The following is a 12,030-nucleotide window of genomic DNA, read 5'->3' as shown; positions in this document are numbered from 1 at the left end:
GTGACACCTCTTGCTCACAGGTGTGAGCAAGAGTTTTTTTATAGACCCAGCCAAGCTGTGGATTATTTCCAGGCTGTGCTGCTGCAGCCAGGGCTGATTACACAGATTCTGCCATGGTGCCTTGTCCCTGTTTGTGTTTGTGCACAGCAGGCTCTGCTGGGCTGCCTGCAGAGCATAAGGGCCAATGCAGTGGTTGCACATAAAGCAGGCACAGTGAATTTTCCCTGCCCCCAGTTGTGCTTTTCCTGCAGGGACACCTTTGCAGGTGCCCTGTATGGAAGGAGCAGAGGCTCTGGGCAGGGTGGAGGGCTGCTGGGGTAGAACACTGCAAGCAGCTGGGCTGGCTTGGTAAGGCTCGGCTTAGTCACTTCCTTTGGGGAGCGGGGAGGATGCACCTCCTGTGTGGGAGCCCCACCTGAGCCTCCTGGTGCTGGGGAGAGATGTTGAGGTGCTCTCTGCTCACCAGGAATGGTCCTGCTGGGCTGGTGGGTCACAGACACGGCGGAGAGCACGGGCTTTGCTTTGTCCGAGAGGAGCCAGGAAGGGCTGAGCGCTGAAACCGCGCCCAGCAAAGCCTGGGGCACAAACCGTGCGGGGGCTGTTCCCGTCCCACAGCTGCTCCTGAGCCCCTCGCAGGCACTTGGAGAGCCTCTGCCAACTTCCAGCACCTCCCCACGCTGCTGGGAAGCCGGGCTCGGGAGAAAATCGCCATCGCTGTGATCCCGTGGTGTCCTTTGTCACGAGCTGTCCGTCGGCTTCGAGAGGATCCCTGCGTGCCTGACGCGGTGTGTCTGCGGCTTGTGCCTCGGATTCCCCGGCTCGGCCAGTCCTTACTCATCCCCTTGTTTGGAGGAGGGATTTCACAGCCCCGGCCGAGCCCCGTGAGGATATTTCTGGGCTGATGGAGCAGCAGAGCGGCAGCCGTGCATGACAGGGGCTGCCAGAGGCGTGCCCGAGCGGGGCCGGCTGCTCCCCTCCTGCAGCAGAGCCCAGCGGCACCTGTACAGCACCGAGGCGTGTCAGGAAACCTGATGCCTCACCTCTGCCAATGTGGAGGCGGAGGGAGGAGGGCCCAAAGACATGTCCCTTCACGCTCGCAACAGCTGAAAACAGAGAAGGAAACTCGCTAGAGCCTTTTCCAGCAGCGCAGGAAGCCTCCCTGTCCCGATCTCACCCCAGCAGCCCTCCCGTACTCCACTACTCTGGGGGGGTGGCTGTCCCGCACCCGCCGGGCGATGAACATCGCAAGGAGAAGAGGCTTTTACAGACAGGAGGTGAACAACACGCTCTGGGAGCTGCCCAGGAGATACACGAACCTGCACCCGCTGGGCTCCGGGGCCTACGGCTCCGTCTGGTGAGTGGGGTCCCGCTCGCAGCGCCCCGGGGCTGGGGGCGCCGAGAGTTCCGGGCCGGGGGCGATGAGGAGGCGCTTGGCAGAACCCTCCATTAAGGAAGGACATTTGCATGTGGGATGGGGACAGGCTGCCTCCTGTCCAGCCGGACACTCGCTCGCCTGAGGAAAGTGCCCCAGGGTGGGCAGAGAGGGGCCGGGCGGGCAGGGTCACCTCGGCACTGGGGTCGGGCAGGTTTTGAGCTGCTTTGGACTCTTGCTTGCTCCGGTAGCACAGGCGGGAGGCGGGGGAATACCTGGGTGTCTGGGAGAGATTTGTGTGTGATTACAGAGGTGGGAGCTGGAACAGGGTGTCCCTGCTGCTCAGTCCCAGGCAGCTGAAGCAGCTGGACAATACAACCCGCACCCTGACACAGTTTCCAGTTTGAAATCATAAAGTGGATAGAAATTATCGCAAACCAGGATCAGTAACAGACAGGACTTCCTTCATGGCTGATGATAAAGCCCAGCCTACAAGAGAGCAGCAGGAGCTGCTGTTAATTATTCAGCCAGGCAAAGGTGCCTGAAGCAAGAGCAAGCACAAGGCAGAAATTGCTGGGTTTGCACTGACGAGCCAGAGATGGGCAACCCTGAAAGGTTAAATATGAAACAGTCCATTGATAGTATCTGAACAGAGCCCTTATTTCATAACATGCTGAGCTAAAAATAAATGAAAAAAAAAAAAAAAGGTGTGTCTGTTTTCATAGGTGTTGGGCAAAGTCTGGCCTGGCACTAATCCTGAAACCCTGGTGTCCAGGTTTTGTCCTCTTCCTCCAGCTTCCAATTTACAGAGGGGCACTCACTTGGCGGCCCAGATGTGTTTATGCCTCTTAGATTCTTAAGTAAGTCCTGTAAAATCAGGCAGGATTAGACTTGACTTTTAATTTATATTTGTAAAGTGTTCTCTGATTTTTATCACTGAGAAAATCAGGAAGAAAAATAAAGACAGGACAAAAAAAAAAAATAATAAGAGAGAAATCTTTTCAAGTTTCCTTGCCCAGCCGAAAAAAGCAAACATCAAAAAAAATCTTTCCTGGTCCCTGTAAAACTCTGGAGCTCTCAAGAAGGGAGGTTGAAGCAGCCCGGGTGTGGATGGTGGTTTTGAATGGACAGAGCTCAGCAGGGAGGGCTCGATGCTCATTGCTGTACAAAGCTGAGGCAGAAAATGTGGAATTAGGATTTGCTGTCCTCTGCTGGGAATTGCTGGGAAAATTTTCTATTGCAGCGTTCTGCAGCAGCAGCTTTTACACCTTCTTGAGCAGCTGAGAAATCTTTTTTTTCATGTTTGCCTCTTGAGAGGGGTCAGGGAAGGGCTGAGACACCCCTGGAAAACACCACTGAGAACCCTGAATTTCAGCTGTCTGAGGACCTCCCTTCCCTCCTTGGCAATCTGAGCGAGGAGCCTCCAGAGGGAGAGGAGCTGTCACAGCATTGCTGTGTCCAGCTGCCAACAGCCAACGTGACCAGCAGGAACAGCACAGCAAAATAATGCCTGCAGCAATGGCTGCTGTACCAGGTTTTCATCAGCTCCAGAGAAGAGTCTCATGTCAGCCAGACCCGCTCTTACACAGAAGCAAATATGTAATCAAGGATTCTGAACACAGCAGGAGTAATTGCGGCAGCATTTTCAACATGTGACATCCACAGTCTTTGCTCCAGAATACAGCGAAGGCAGCTGGCCTGCCCTAAAATACAACACCCTCCAAGCAGATGGCAAAGCAGAAATTGCCATATCTTTATTCCCTTATCTCCATGCATTAAGGAAGGAGAAGGCAGAGTCAGAACTAATTCTGGCCTTTAACCATCTCTGTTTCCCTCTTCTCTCAGCTCTGTCACCTCCAGCTCATTTCTGCAGGTTGAAGGGAATAAAGATGAGCCACTTGTGCTTTTCTTGGTGTCCCACCTCATCCCCCAAAGAGCGCAGGCTGCCCAAAGCCACACAGGGCTCTGTGTGCAGAGCTCCACTGAGCTCCTCAAGGGACCTTTCTCTGCTGTCCTTCTGCGAGCACAGGAACCAACTCTTCTCTAGGAGGTGACCTGTGGGGTTGCAGAATCTGTTCAAACATTCTACTGACACCAGAATGGTTTTTTCTTTGCCTGCTGCAGTTCAGCCATAGACAAGAAGACGGGGGAGAAAGTGGCCATCAAGAAGCTGTGCCGCCCGTTCCAGTCAGAGATCTTTGCCAAGAGAGCCTACAGAGAGCTGATGCTGCTGAAGCACATGCAGCATGACAACGTGAGTGCTCATTTCTCCTCTTCCTGCTGACACAAGAGGTGTTTCCTTGCCACCTGGGAGCAAGTCCTCTTTGGTGGCATCACCTGTGTTTTAATTGACATTTGGTATGTGCAGGCTGTCTCAGGGTTTACCTGTGACCTGTTTGCCGTGCCCAGGATGGAGCAGGTGTGTAATGGGTGAGCCCAGGTGTTAGTAAGAGGGAAAACATCTATGCAGCATCAGTGAGGAGGCCCTGGGTTCCTCAGATGGAATTTTCTGTGTTCTCCCACGTGCATGTGCCAGTGGAGAGCTGATGAGTGCCATGTGCACAGCAAATGCTTTCCAGATTTAAATGTGGGCTTCTCTCCTTCCTCAGGTCATTGGGCTGCTTGATGTCTTCACCTCCACTGCCTCCTACCAGGGGTTCCAGGACTTGTAAGTCTGGACTTGTTTGCTCTGTGTAGACATAATTATTTTCCAAGACAGCTGTGTCTTAGCAGCAGCATAACAGACAGGGTTGGGGTGCAAAGGGACCAGACTAGAATCCAGGCATCCCCAAATAACGCAGAGAACCAAGAGCACACCTCAGCTGCCATGGCTGACACACCCAGAACACGTAAACAGATCCCACCCTGCTCCCAGCTGGGACACCACAGCAGCACAGACCAAGCTGTGCAATGAGGATGTGTTACATTCCCTGGTGCATCACACAGAGGGTGACCCATGCTGAGCTAAGGGGCTGCACTCACAATGGGAACAGTATTGTTCATCAGGCCTCAGGGCAATTAAACTTAAAATTTAAAAGATCTGTCCTTTTCCTCTTGATTCTGGCTCTTCTCAATTGATTTTTTGGCATTTTCCCTCCGTGTTCATGGTCACATTGGATGAGTCCTTTTTCCTTCCCCATCACTGCAGATGAGCAGTGTGCCTGCTTTGGGGTTTGGCTGATGGCTGAGGTTAGCAGCCTGCAGGAGGAGCATGTGAAGGCTCTCAGAGCAGTTCCTGCAGGAACACCATCAATTCATTAGCAGCCTCAGCAGGCAGCTACTGAAGGAAGCTGGATGTTGTTTTCTGAGGCAGGGCTGGAGAACATTACAATGACAAATTTGGGAGCCAGTGCAGCTGCTTTGCTGTGTGAGATGTTTCAGCTCCTGGGTGGTGAAAGCCTGTCCAAAATTGAACTTCACTTGACGTCTAAACTAATTCAGGATCCTGAAGATCCTTATTCTTACTTGACATCAGATAATCTGATTTCCAAGGAGGAGAAAGAGCAATTTTCAGAACAGGTTGAAATTCCAACTCCTCTGCAGGATGTGCTAGTTAGCCAGGAAAGGTCACAACAACTCATATTCCTTACACAGCCAGAAAAACCAAACCAAGTGAGAACAAGGCTAGCCTGGTCCCCTGCATTTTTCTTCCAGACTCAGGGCCTTGTCTTACTGCCTTTTAGCTACCTGGTGATGCCATACATGCGGACAGATTTACAAAAGATCATGGGACATGAATTCAGTGATGAAAAGATCCAGTACCTGGTCTACCAAATGCTGAAAGGGCTGAAGGTAGGTGGGTCTGGAGGAGTTTAGTGACTCCCTGTGTCTCCTCTGCGTGTCACCTCTGGGTTGACCCTAACTAAACTCCCCTCCAGTACTGTACAGGAGGATGTGGGGAGTTTATGGCGTCCCCTCAGAACAGGAATTGGCTGTTGAACCATTCCTGGTCCAGCACACATCAATAAAATGAGTGTTTGCTTACATCAGGTATCAAAGTAATCAGCAGCCACAGGCCTTGGGATGGTTTCTCCAGGGCAGCACTTGCTTCTCTCTCTGCCTTGCCCAAACCCTCAGCACAACTCTGCACAGAGAGGGAGAGACTGGCAGCAGCAGGAGCTCCTTGAACCTGTCACAGAGGCTCCCAGGGGAGAGGACAGAGGGGATGATTTCCTGTTCAGGAGCATAAGGGAGGAATATGTTTCTGTAACTGGCTTTGAGGGAGCTGAAAGGAATCCCTGCAAACTCTGGGATGTAGAGACAGAGTTTTCCAGCTGTCCTCTCACATCCTTCACCTGGAGTCACAGCGGTGGCTTACAGGCATCGATGGGATCACCTCAATCACACCTCTCCCCAGGTCACTGCTACCTTGAGTTTAAATAAAGGGGGGAAGAACACACAGAAGGTTTGACTGGTATGCTAAAAATCTTGAAGTCAGTTTTGCAATTTTATGGTTTTGGGCTGAGATTATTTTTTTAACACCCAGAATAACCATGTTCTCATGTCATCTGCTGTAACCTTGATGACTTTGATAGTTTGAAGTTGTTGTACTTGCTCTGAGGAGCTATTGCTTCATCCCTCCTCTTCTGCTCTATGCATCCTCTTTAGACTGGCAATAGCACTGTAAATACTGTCAGTAATTTGGGGCAGAAATGTCTTTTCAAACTGCTGCCCCAGGGACCAGGGGCCTGTAGAAGGCTGCAGAGTTTGTTCTCAGCAAGTTCTTGTTTGTAGCTCTTGTTTGTTTGCTGGAGAACAGAAAATTTTGTCTGCTGGTGATCACATTGTGGCTCCTCTTTTTATTGCAGTATATTCATTCAGCTGGCATCGTCCACAGGGTAAGTTCATGTGTGCTCTTATTCTGATTTTTGTCTGAGAAACACAGCATAGTCATAAAGTTAACAAATTCCTAACCATCATTTCACTAATAACATTGTCTGCTCTAATTTCCATCCTGTCTGCTCTCTTTTCCATCCTACACCCCATATATGTTTAGATTTACTACTTCCTGCAGCATTTTGAGAAAATGCTGTATTTTCTGATGAGCTGAGAAGCATTTTATGATGCTTTTTGGATTAAAACTGTTTCAGAAAAGAATAAAATAGTAACCTAATATAGCAGGCATGGTGTTTATTCAGTCATTTACTGATTTGATATTGAACCTGGGGTGTTATGGGACCCCATCAAGAGGAAGTTGTGTTGATGTATTGCAGTTGAAACATCCAATTTTTCTGCTCCTGTCTGTTGCAGGACCTGAAGCCAAGTAACCTGGCTGTGAATGAGGACTGCCAGCTGAAGGTAGGTGGCAAAGCAGCACTTTGCAGCACATCAGCTCCCGGAGGAACTGCTCTGCCAGAAGGAAATTGGCACTGTCACGTTTCCTCTTTCCTCCTGAGCCTCCATTCCAGGCGTTGTGTTCCTTGGCAGCTGCAGCAGTGGGAAATGCTCCCCTGCTGATGTCACTTGCTGAATCAGGACACAGGACCTCAAATGAGCCTTCTGTCACTGTAGTCCTCGTGGATGGCAGTGTGTAATGACTTCCTGGAGAAATTCAGCACTGCTGAGCAATACTGGCAGCAGGTGAATGATCCCTGAAGGGTAACTGCATTCAGCTGCAGTTGCCCTTTGGTTCTCATGGACACTGTGGTTGTCATTCCAGACAAAGTCATTTCAGGGTTGCTCTGAAGGTTTGCTAGCTGCTGGCTGCTGTGGTGCTCTAGCATGCATTTCTGTAATGTATATTTCAGGGAGTGGCTCTGCTGCCCATAAAGGTTGGGTCAAGCTTGTTCATCTTCAGCATTGAGGGAGAGGCCATGCTGTGTCACCTGCAAGGTGTCCTTATAGGAAAGGGTGAGTTGTGGTGACCTGGGAGCACGCCTTCACCACCAGGTCACAGACCAACTCCAGTAAAGCACATTGACTCAAAACTTAAGCTTCAAGAAAGGCAGTGACCTTCCAGGGAGCACAAAGCACTGATCCTTTCAGAAGGGTCTTCTTGTGACAACTTGGTTTGCAGCTGGCTTTTAATTTACAGTGGGATTAAGATACGTAAATTCTTTGAACAATCCTGTGGGTGTCTGTGGTGTAATTGGAGCTTTGTCATTACCTGATTGGAGCTACTCCATTTTCTCTTAGAAGTAGAGTCTCACTTGCCCACAGGATTTCTCTTTTCTCTCCTGCCCCCCTTCTCCTTATTCTTCCTTTGGCACTGCAGATCCTGGATTTTGGCTTGGCCAGGCAGGCTGATGCTGAGATGACTGGCTACGTGGTGACACGGTGGTACAGAGCCCCAGAGGTCATCCTGAACTGGATGCATTACAACCAGACAGGTGAGCAGCCCTGCCCAGCCTGTGACTCCCTGGTGATGAGCTGGGGGATCCTGCTGGCTCAAATCTCACTCAATTGTCCAGTTGTTTTTCCTCCTTTTCATCATCAGTGTTCCCTGGAGCAGAGCAGGTCCCAGAGGTGTTGCACAACTCCCAGAGCTGCTGCTTGCAGGAAATTATGAAAGCTGAGATTTTAGCAGCATAGAAAGAACAGAGGAGGGTGGGAGTGAAATTTAAATCAGTGTTTGCTGCAAGCAACAGCAAAAGTGACAGCCCCAGCAACCACTGCTGCCTTTCTAATTTTTTTTAAATTTTCTTTTCTTCCTTTCCCCCCCCGCTCCTTTTTCTCTCTGAACAGTGGATATCTGGTCTATTGGCTGTATCATGGCAGAAATGCTGACTGGGAAAACACTCTTTAAAGGAAAAGACTGTATCCTTTCAAGCTAAACTTTTTGCCTCAGCAGAGTAATAATTCTTAGTGTGTGTGTGGAAGGGTTTTTATGACTGAGGCTACTGGGAAAAACAGGTGTCAGACTGGTTTATCAGGAGGTAATCACAAGGACCAATCTTTTTGGGGAGGAAAACAGAAGGGGACCTCAGAAATGCACCTCTGTGGTGGCATGGTTCTTCATCAGCTGTTCAACCTTGTGTGGCCATAGCTCCATTCCCAAAGCTTTGCACATCCTTCCAAGCCCGTGGATGTGTGTCCTGGCATGGTTGTGCCAGAAAAATGATCTTGATGGAAATGCCATTGCAGGAAGAAAGGCTTGGAGCTCTTTTTGCCAGCCTAATGAATCGCTACTTGTGTGACTGTGGTGGGTTTGTACCATGAGCTAATCACACTCCTGCAGGCTGAGCTGGGGTGGGGGTTTGCTCCTCAAAGGTGATCTTTAACACGGCTTGCCAGACCTGGACCAACTGACCCAGATCCTGAAAGTAACGGGGCATCCAGGAGAGGACTTCTTGGAGAAGCTGGAGGACAAAGCGGTAAGGAGGCCCCTGTGGATTTGGGTCCTGCTGGCAGAGGTGTCAGGGGGAGAGGTTGACTTGTGTTTGGCATGGGAGAGGTGCTGCCTCTGCAGCAGCAGGGAAATGCCCTTTTCCCTGGGCAAGGAAGGCATTTCTCTGTGCTGGTGGCACATCTGATGGACCTGCTGCTGTGTTGGGAATGGCTGTGTCTGGCAGGGACTCCCAAACCACCAATCTTCTCTGTTCTCCTGCTTGGCTCTTAAAACAGAAGGATTTCTCTGTTTTGATCAATAAAAATAGTTCCTTGTAAACTGTTTGCTGAAATGGGACATCTGGGATGCTTTGCTCTTCTCTTCATTTGCTGAGACTGGGAGCTGTATTTCCCACCTGTCCACGTGCAGTAACTGTGCTTTCCTTGCTCCTTCAGGCAAAGAGTTATATCAAGTCCCTTCCTAAAATCCCCAAGAAGGACTTGTCTGTGCTTTTCCCTAAAGCAAATCCTCTGGGTAAGTAATCTCCAGCATTTCTCATGAGTTTTCACAGCTGGAAAGGAGGCAAGCTGACTGCCACAGCCCCAACTTTATTTCTCCTTCTCATAATTTATTGCTACTTTTTTTCCCTTGCAGTTTGTGCCCTTCCTCAGGGAAAATCTACATCAGTTAATACACATCAGTTAAAAGCAGAATTATCTTTTATTGGCATTACAATGGTGATGTTCTGCTGTTCTTGGCCATTTACTACTTTAAAAAAAATTATAAGTACAGTGTAGAACCTGGATCTAGCAATATTTAACAGAGAGCTGATGTGAAATTTTCAGGGTAAAAATTAATCTCTTAGAAAGAGCTCTCTGCCCAGGTAGGTTAGAGGTGAGAGCAAGCAAAACTCTTCTAGAAACTGAATGGAAGAAAGTCTTGAAATGTTAAAACCAAGTGGGAATGGGGGTGACAGACCAGTCAGCATCTGAGTTTCCTGCCTCCTCTTTAGCAGGGATCTATAGGTTTCTATACAGATACTCGTGTTAAGACTCCTTTGAGATGCAGGGCTCTGAATGAAAGCAAATTATTAAACCTGAGAAATATCTTGAGGTTCCTGGCTTACTCCTCATGTTTCTGCAGCCCAGTCTGTGCATCAAGGCTTATTCAGGTCTAATTTGTTATTTCTGCACAATTTAACTTCTGTTAGTAAGAGCTCCCTGAGGCTGTTGTTGGGCAGACTTTGCATCTCCACTGGTGGGAGCCCCTCGCTGCCCTGGCCAGGTTGAGGATTCTCTTCACTGTTCAGGTGTGGAGGTGAAACACTGGAAATAGCAGTGCCACACTGGCAGGGCTCATGCACAGGCTGCCTGTGCTCCCCAGCACCTTGCCTAGCCCTGTTCCCTTCCTCCACAGCTGTGGACCTGCTTGACAAGATGTTGCAGCTGGATGTGGAAAAGCGCCTCACAGCAACACAGGCCTTGGCTCACCCCTACTTCGACCAGTTCCGAGATATCGAGGAGGAGACAGAGGCACAAAACTCCTACGATGATTCTCTGGAACATGAAAAGCTTTCCATAGAGGAGTGGAAAAGTAAGAACTTGATTTTCTTTGAGGTGCCTGTCTAGCATGGGACTCTCCTACCCCTCTTTCTTTCCTGTACAGATGCTGAGTAAAGCTGTGATTGCCTGCTGGTGCCTCAATGGTAGGGCACAGATCTCTTGCTTTTATCCATTCAGCAAAGATCCCTCCAGCTCTCCAGGCAGACTTTTTTGTCTCTCTCCTTTGTCTCTTTCAGCTGCCACTGAATGCCTTTTCCTGCACATCCAACACTCCAACTTTTATTTGTGTCCTCTAAAATCACACATTAATGGTTATTTTGTTCTGCTTTTCAAGAGCACATTTACAAGGAGATCTTGACCTTCAGTCCCATTGCACGGAAGGATTCAAAGAAGAGAAGTGGGATGTCCTTATAGCGACGGGTGCAGCTGTGGCTGGGACTCAGTTCTCCCTGATGACATCACATTCATTCCACACTGTGCTGCTGGTGGCCAACTTCTGGCCTGTGGGACCTCTCTCTATGTGCCAACACAAGGATGACGCCGTGCTGTGGGTACTGGACTTTGTTCTTCCGAAGGGGAAGCACCCCAGACAGTTTTCGACATAAAAGACAAATATATTCTTGTTGAAACTTTAAGTGAGAGATTTTGACCTGTTGTTTCCTTTTTTTTTCCCCTGTATTTGTCCACTTGAGAGAGGAGGGGTTTCATTCTTTCTCATTAGTCTTTTCAAGCACTGAGTTTAGTGTATTAATTATGGATGCTCTTCCCTGGGCAGTCACAGAGCACCCAGCAGAGCAAGGCTGCTGGGACAGTGTCAGCTCCAGGGCACCAAGGGATCAGCCTGTGTTCAGAGCAGCTACAAACTCATCCTCTCATCCTATACACACAATTCTGCTCAGCTGCTTCCCCTCCAAAGAGCCACTGCCTCTTTTTTTGTTGTTGTTTTTCCCCTGCTTATTTAACTCCCTGGGATTTGATCAGTGCTGTCTCCTCCTCACAGCAGGCAGCAAACTCACCCTGGGAATTCAAGGCCACTTCCCACAGTGACAGACTGGGAGTCCCAGGCAGCTGCACAAGTGGCTTTGAATATGGATCTGCAGGACGTTTTCCAGCCTGTGCTGAAACTGGAGTATCTGCAGATCCACAGCTTATCAATACAGTCACTTGATAGTGCAGGCACAGCTGCTCATTGTGATAACACCTTTGGACTGCAACACCTTCTTCCCCAGGGTGATCAGGCAAGTTCAGCCAATCATTCCAAAGTCCATCCCAAGGGATATGCACCAAGTGCCTTCTCTGTATCAGAGCTCAGACCACAGTCCCCAGGACTAGAGAAAAGTATTTGACCTCAATAATACATCCAGTGATTCTAAACTCCCCCCCACCCCTTCTATTAGCTGCTGACTTATTTTGGTTTGGTTTAGCCAGGTTGTTTGTTTTCAGTACTCTCTAATTTTCTTCTTAAGTAATGTTCAGTTTTGCTGTACAGACTACAAGTAAGGAAAAACTACAACATTTCCAGAATTTTCTGATCTCTCTTCTCCACTGGGAACTGGACAGTGATGTCATGTTGCTTGGCTGCCTCCCTCCTGCAGCTCATGGCATGCAGCACTGGGGATAACCCTGCAGTGACTGCAGCTTTTTGATAGGATGGTGTTGATGTTTGCCTGCTGCAGCTGCACACATGGTCCATGGTGATAAGGTGAGGTTTCTCTTGGCTCATATCTGTCTGGGTCATGTACAAGGCCTTTGCTCCAGTCCTCTCTTAGGTAAGGACAGTGAGCACAGAACTGTTGAGATGTGTCCTCAGTTCCCTGGAAATTCAATGT

General features: G+C 49.3%; 1 protein-coding gene across 1 annotated transcript; it reads left to right on the top strand.

The window, feature by feature from the left end:
• Nucleotides 1-726: 726 nt before the first annotated feature.
• MAPK13 (mitogen-activated protein kinase 13) lies at nt 727-10,685 on the top strand. Its single transcript, XM_054294019.1, has 12 exons — nt 727-1,354; nt 3,497-3,626; nt 3,982-4,040; nt 5,056-5,164; nt 6,181-6,210; nt 6,623-6,670; nt 7,587-7,701; nt 8,057-8,128; nt 8,606-8,685; nt 9,095-9,173; nt 10,056-10,232; nt 10,536-10,685. The coding sequence occupies exons 1-12, from the start codon at nt 1,236-1,238 to the stop codon at nt 10,613-10,615; spliced, it is 1,098 nt and encodes a 365-aa protein (XP_054149994.1). The 5' UTR covers nt 727-1,235; the 3' UTR covers nt 10,616-10,685.
• Nucleotides 10,686-12,030: the final 1,345 nt, after the last annotated feature.

This window comes from Melozone crissalis, unplaced genomic scaffold (assembly GCF_028551555.1).
Source record: "Melozone crissalis strain CALT ecotype California unplaced genomic scaffold, PUWL_Pcris_2 ptg000198l_1, whole genome shotgun sequence".
Classification (NCBI taxonomy): Eukaryota; Metazoa; Chordata; class Aves; order Passeriformes; family Passerellidae; genus Melozone; species Melozone crissalis.
Note: the sequence above shows the minus strand (reverse complement) of the source record. Positions and strands in the feature narration are given on the sequence as shown.